The sequence below is a fragment of the Octopus bimaculoides genome, chromosome 8, assembly GCF_046866305.1.
Source record: "Octopus bimaculoides isolate indiv1 chromosome 8, ASM4686630v1, whole genome shotgun sequence".
In the NCBI taxonomy this organism is placed as follows: domain Eukaryota; kingdom Metazoa; phylum Mollusca; class Cephalopoda; order Octopoda; family Octopodidae; genus Octopus; species Octopus bimaculoides.
This window is the reverse complement of record NC_142935.1, coordinates 7,713,847-7,721,346: the sequence shown is the minus strand read 5'-3', so window position 1 is coordinate 7,721,346 and position 7,500 is coordinate 7,713,847. Positions and strand designations below refer to the sequence as shown.

The following is a 7,500-nucleotide window of genomic DNA, read 5'->3' as shown; positions in this document are numbered from 1 at the left end:
ATCACCATGTGCACATATCTTCCGCCAAATCGACTGTCTGAAATGAAAAACACACCCAACTACTTCTAAATGCAGAAATACAGAAACAAATGAATTATGGAGAGCTTTTTCAAAGTCCTTGAGACAGGTCGCTGGTCGACAGTTTTCCCTTAAATCCCGCCCAATATGGTCACATCATCTCATTTGGTTCCACAATATCATAGCTTTAATTGAGATGATGCCTGAAGATGCAAGAACATTTGTGTTTGGAGTAAAAGAACTCCATTTAATGTATATATATATATATATATATATATATATATATATATATATATATATATATATATATATATATATATATATATATATATATATATATATATATATATATAGGCGCAGGCGTGGCTGTGTGATAAGATGCTTGGTTCCGAATCACATGGTTCCGGGTTCAGTTCCATTTTATAACACCTTGGGCAAGTGCTTTCTACTGTGGCTTCAGGCCAACCAAAGCCTTGTGAGTGGACTTAGAAGACGGAAACTGAAAGAAGCCCATCGTATATATATATAACCAAACCAGTGAGGCAGTTACGATGGAATACATCAACATTAGCGAAGATGTACTACTAGCTATACATGAAGTGGACACAAACTCAACTGCTGGCCCTGATGGTTTCCCAGCAATCCTCCTTAAATCGTGTAAGCATGCCCTGGCAAAACCCCTCCAGATCCTCTTCCAGAGCTTTCTCGCAAACGGAAGACTGCCAAGCAAGCTGAAGGAGGGAATAATATGCCAAATCCATAAAGGGGGAAGCAGAGCAGATGCCAAAAACTATAGGCCTATCTCTCTGACTTCACACATCAGCAAAGTCATGGAAAGGATAATCAGAGGAAAACTGATCGCTTTCCTTGAAGAAAATAAATTGCTGAGTGATACCCAACATGGCTTTCGACCAGGTAGGAGCTGCCTGACCCAGCTCTTACAACATTACGACTGGGTGTTGAGGCAGTTACTCAACAACTCAAATGTGGACGTAATATACCTTGATTTTGCAAAAGCTTTTGACAAAGTGGATCATGGTGTGATATGCCACAAACTGCGTGATCTTGGCATAGCTGGAAAACTTGGAGAGTGGTTACATGACTTTCTGAAAGATAGAAGTCAGGCAGTAGTGGCTAATGGAGCCACCTCTGTGAGAACACAAATAATGAGCGGTGTTCCACAGGGCACTGTCTTGGGACCATTGCTTTTTATAGTCGCTCTCTCAGATATGCCTTCAAGTGCCCGGATAGCCACTCTTGCAAGCTACGCAGACGATACAAAAGTCTCGCAGAAAATACAGAACTCCAGTGATGTTGCACACCTGCAGCAGGAATTGGACTCAGTTTACAGATGGGCTGAGGACAATAATATGTAGTTTAATGCTGAAAAATTCCAAGCCCTGCGCTACCAACGTCCAAAACTGAATATTAAACTTACAGAGTACACTGGTCCACAGGGAATTTCAATCCCAGAGCCTAAATCAGTGAAAGACCTGGGTATCGACATGAGTGATGATACCTCTTTCCAAGTGCACATTACCAGAATGGCAACAAAGTGCAGACGATTGGCTGGATGGATCCTGAGAACATTCAGAACCAGAGATAAGGAAACCATGATGATACTCTGGAGGACATTTGTCCTCAGCCGCCTGGCTTACTGCTCACAGCTGTGGTCACCCACCAGTCTGAAATTAACAGCAGACCTTGAAGCAATCCAGAGGAGATTCACAAAGAAGATTGTCTCTTTGCAACTGGTCAGCTACTGGGAAGGGCTGAAACAGCTAAGACTCTACTCCCTGGAGAGAAGGCGGGAGAGGTATGCAGTAATATACATCTGGAAGATCCTGGAAGGAATTGTGCCAAATTTTGGCATTGAAAGCTACACCAATGCCAGAACGGGACGGCACTGCATAGTGCCAAAGATCCCAGCAATGCCATCACGCTTCAGGACTAGTTACTGCAACAGCTTGGGATTCAGGGGCCCACAGCTTTTTAATATTCTCCCAAAGAGCCTGAGGAATCTGCACAAAGTAGATGTAGGAGTTTTTAAATCAAAGCTGGACCTCTTCCTATCGAGAGTCCCAGATGAACCTACCTCGCGGCAGGAGGTGCAAATGAGAGTTGCTAAATCAAACTCCATTCTTCACCAAGTGTCACATATTGTAAGAGGCTCCCTGTAATAACAGTGTAGCAACACGGTGGTGCATCAGCATGGCCGCAGCTCTGAGCTGAAACTTTGAAATGAAATGAAATGAATATATATATATATATATATATATATATATATATATATATATATATATATATATATATATATATATATACAGACACACACACATACATATGTGTGTGTGTGTCTGCGTTTGTACCCCCCACCATCACTTGACAACCGATGTTGGTGTGTTTACATCCCAGTAACTTAGCGGTTCGGCAAAAAGAGACCGTAGGATAAGTACTAGGCTTACATAGAATAAGTCCTAGGTTGGAATTGTTCGACTAAAGGTGGTTCTCCAACATGGCCGCAGGCAAATGACTGAAGCAAAATAGAATAAAAGAATAGCAGAATATATACGCTAGTATCGGGCGTTGGGCGCTGAGCATTTAGTCTTGGAACGCCACATATATACACATAAATTCTTCTCTTTATGTTCCGTTTACTTCATTGATTGGGGTACAGGCTTGAACTATTTAATGGAACCCATGGATAACAATACTTTTCCTTTTGTCGTTTTAGACCTAGTAATTATGCTATCGATCTCCTTTGCTGAACCGTTAGGTCATGGGGAGATAAAGAAAACAACACCGGCTGTCAAGTGGTTTGTTGGGAACAATCAGGCAGGAGAATCACACTAAAATACAGGCAGACACAGACACGATTGCGAAAGAGCGCACACACACATACGCATTTGCGACATGCTTCCTTATAGTTTCCGTCAACCAGATTATCTCACGGGGTATTGGTCAGCTAGGAGCTAGGGGCTTGCTGAAAGTGCGGCACGGTGGAACTCTACCCGAAAGCCCATGGCTTCTTAAACACGCAGTCATTTCTGTAGCTATTAGGTTAGCGTGTGTGTGTGTGTGTGTGTGTGTATAAACACAACCACAAACCCGAACACACACATCTACACACCGAAATACATATACACATACACACACATATATATATATGTACATATATGCCCATGTGCGTGTATATATATATATATATATATATATATATATATATATTCAATTTAGAAACATGACTCCTGTAATTAAATTCCCCTCTTATGTGTAAGAAAATATTTCTCGACAAAGAAGCATGGTTGACATGGTTTTTCCTGGCAAGAACTTAACGATGTACACACACACACACACACACACACACACACACATACATATATATATATATATATACATACATACATACATATATATACATATATACATATATACATATATATATGTACGTATGTATAGATAGACGTATATATATATATATATATATATATAGATATATACGGCTGTTAAAAATTATATATCATTAAACGTAAATACAAATAACGCACATATTTGTTAGCTCTCACTTTCACTCTCTCTATCTCTGTATTAATATATACACACGTGTGTGTGTGTGTGTGTGTGTGTGTGTGTGTGTGTGTGTGTGTGTGTGTGTGTGTGCGTGTGTATTGTACTATATATAATTTACGTCATTCCACTCACTCTCTTTCTCTCATTTTCATTCTTTCTCTTACACACACGCATGCACGCGCTCGCGTGCACACGCGCTCACGCGCACACACGCACACTCCTCTCTTTCTCTTGTTTATAGTCTCTCCATCTGTCTTACGTATATTAAGGCATTTATGTTCTCATATATATTCGACAGGCTTCTTTCAGTTTCCGTCCTCCAAATTCGCCCGCAAGGATTCAGTCGGCCCGAAGCTGCAGCAGGAGACACTTGCCCAACGTGCAGTGGGAGTGAACCCGGGACTATGTGGTCGGGAAGCAAATTTCATACCACACAGCCACGCCTGTGCCTATATATATATAAGCGCATGTGCGACAGCGCGGGAATGTCTGTCTGTCTGTATGCATGTATCTATATGTGTGCGTGTGTGTGTGTGTGTGTGTGTGTGTGTGTGTATGTGCCTAGTCTAACTGACTATACATATACATATGTTCTTGATTGTGTGAGTGCTAATACGGAACGGAAATTACTTCCAAATCCCCCCCATCCACCTCCCCGTCTGCGTTCCGGCTGTGTTCCAGTTGCCTGTTGTTAATTAGAATCTTATTAGAAATATCTTAAAATTCGAAAATCTGGTGTTCATTCCAGTTTGTTTAATGCTTACGTCAGCATTGTTTAGATTTCTCTTGACTGTTGTTGTTGTGGTGGTTGTTGTTGTTGTCGTTGTTGTTGTTGTTGTTGTTGTTGTTTAGCCCAAGGTCATCCATAACAAGCGCTTCTTATAATAAGACTGCGGATTGCCATGGCCTCATCTAGAGCATTCAACAATATACTTTGACTGTCCATGCCCCGAGTTCAAATAGCGTACAGGTCAAATTTGCCTTTCATCTTTTTGTTAGCTGAAAAAGCGGGTTTTACAGCAACAAAGAATCGAGTTCAGTCCCGCTGTGCGTCACCTTGGGCAAGTGTTTCTTAATATATCCCTGTCATCATCGTCGTCGTCATCACCGCCGTCATCGTCTTATATTGTACGCCTGCTGCGCTTTGATGACCCTACATCGAAAGTCTTCCCAATTTAAGCGCGAGCTCTCCATTTTCCTTGCCACTCTTGACCAATCAGTTCGTAATATTGTCCACCCGTTGTGCTCTTTGCCTGCCGCTTGATCTATTGTCCTCTACTCTTCCTTTTGTGATAATATTTCCAAGACCTCTGCTTCTTCGAATATAACTAGAAGAGATGACCTTGTATTTTTTTCACAATGTTCTGGAATTCTTGTCTTTCACGTAATTGTTATAACACCTATTCATCTGTCCAACGGTCCTTATGCGGAATTGGTAACTTTCTCTAATACATCCACATATCACACGCATCAGAAACCTTGCAGAAGCCCGTTGCATACACAAACAGATTTATGAATATATATATATAATATTAGATATATATATATATATATATATATATATATATACAGAGAGAGAGAGAGAGAGAGAGAGAGAGAGAGAGAGAGAGAGAGAGAGAGATATGACTCAATATTCATACGCTATTATTTATTGCTTTATATACTTCAAGCTCCAGCAATTAAAAACTAATTGTTTTCCCGTTCTCTCCAAGTTTCTAATTTCATGTGACGTAATCTTTATCTACCTATCTGTCATTCTGTCTATCTATGTATCTGCGTGTGTCTGTGCATGTGCGTGTGTGTGTGTGCATGTACACAAACACACACACTTACACACACACATACACACATATATAGACTTACATACATATACATACCTGTGTGTGTGTGTATGTGTGTGTGTGTGTATATCTTAACATGAGGAAATTATACTTTTACATTATACATCTACTTCAAAAGGCATGATGTAGTACATTATATTTTGAAAGGATTAAGGTTTTAGCAAACCACCTCATTAATACAACTCATGTTTACATGTTACGATATCTTATTAAATACTCCAAGGAACACCTGATCCGCTTATCATTAGGTTTGCTAACAATAAGACAAGAAACGCCATTGCATGTACACATACATATAAACACACAAACACACACACACATGTGTATATATATATATATTATAGATATCAAACAATGTATGAATAGCGGTTATTGCGTATATATATATATATATATATATATATATTATAGATAATTAAACGAATGGTTTACACTTCGTGGCTCACTGGTAAAGCACGGTCACTTTCGCAGTTATATAATATAAATATGGCAAATGAAGACGGAAGATGGAATATATGAGAATTTATTATTAATCACGACAATTGTTACGATACATCTAGCATCAATTCCTTGTGGGTGGAACACTCAACAACTGGTGCAGATGTATCTCCTGAACCAGATGTTGAGTTTCTCACCCACGAGGGATCGATTCTAGATGTGTCGAAACCATTGCCGTGATTAATAATAAATTCTCGTATATTTCATCTTCCGTCTTTCATTTGGCATATATATATATATATATATATATATATATATATATATACATATATAACATAAATAATATATAAATATATGCATATGTCCATACATATATGTACATACCTACATATACATGTATACATACATGCATATATGGGTACAGGACATCACAAAAAAAAAAACGTGAAAGACAATGAGAAACGAAAACATTAAGACGAAAACAGAAAACGAACTTTTTTTCGAACAACGAAAAAAAAACAAGGATGCATAAGTTATTTGAGGATATGCATTTTTGGGGGTCATTGCTACATGTTTTGCTCTGTATAATCTTTGTTTCAGAAAATAAAAATGGCGGACCCTCATCTTACTCAAGAAATGAAGAAGCATGCTGCCATTGTGGTTATGAAGGCTAAGCATAGCGATTTAGAAATATCTCGATTTTTAAATGTTGCCAGATCTTTCGTCTACAAAGTTTGTAAGGAGCTAAAGACTGAAGATGGAAACGTATCGCCACTAGCAAAGCATAAAAAGCATTCTAAACGCTCTGAAAGCATCAGAACACTTGAGTTTATTCAGCAAGTTCAACAGACCATTGATCACGATCCCAGAAAATCCATGAGGTCAATTGTAAAAGATCTCCATTTGTCCGAAGGAACAGTCAGAGATGTTATCCACAAAGAAATCAGAAATAAGTCTTATATGACGAGGAAAGGTCAATTTGTCAGAAAAAGCAAAACAAAATCATTACATCAGATCTTTGAAGATACATAGAGAAATTGACAAATCCAGCAGAAGAAAATTTGATTTGGTTTTTCTCAAACGAGAAAAACTTCAAGCATACATAAAGTATATACATGCATAAAGTGTATACGCACACATTAGCTGCTACATACATACATAAGCACACACACATACACACACATACGCACAAAAGCGCACACCATCTGATGACTTCATACACATAACTTAAACAGCCTCGCACACTCCCATACATACACTTTCGTCCACACACACGCACAAATAAATACATGGAACACACATGCATACACAGGTCTACAAACGCACAGGTAATATTCATACTCACACACGTACTTATCCCCACAAACACATGCACCGAGCTCGCCCATACACACGTATAAAAACACGTACAAATTATACTCATATCAACACATACGCTTGGCCCAACACACTTGAGCCAGGTCGCTATGTCACACGTGCCATTCGTGTCTCCAACCACATCCTGCAACAGGTAATCTAGACACGATTTGTTTCGATTTTACCTCCGTTGTTTTTCCGACTCCATCCATTTTCTTATCTCAGTTTTTGTCAAGAAGGGCGTAGGTTCGAAACGTCAAACGCTCTTCCATTTTTG

The 7,500-nt window shown here is 39.1% G+C and overlaps 1 protein-coding gene across 1 annotated transcript; it reads left to right on the top strand.

Moving 5' to 3' along the window:
• Nucleotides 1–6,476: 6,476 nt before the first annotated feature.
• On the top strand, nucleotides 6,477–6,899 carry LOC149134308 (uncharacterized). The gene has a single exon (XM_089356895.1). The coding sequence runs from the start codon at nucleotides 6,477–6,479 to the stop codon at nucleotides 6,897–6,899; it is 423 nt and encodes a 140-aa protein (XP_089213021.1).
• The last annotated feature ends 601 nt before the right edge of the window (nucleotides 6,900–7,500 follow it).

Coding starts and splice junctions, on each gene's coding strand:
- LOC149134308 (XM_089356895.1), top strand. CDS start 6,477: ATGGCGGACCCTCATCTTACTCAAGAAATGAAGAAGCATGCTGCCATT.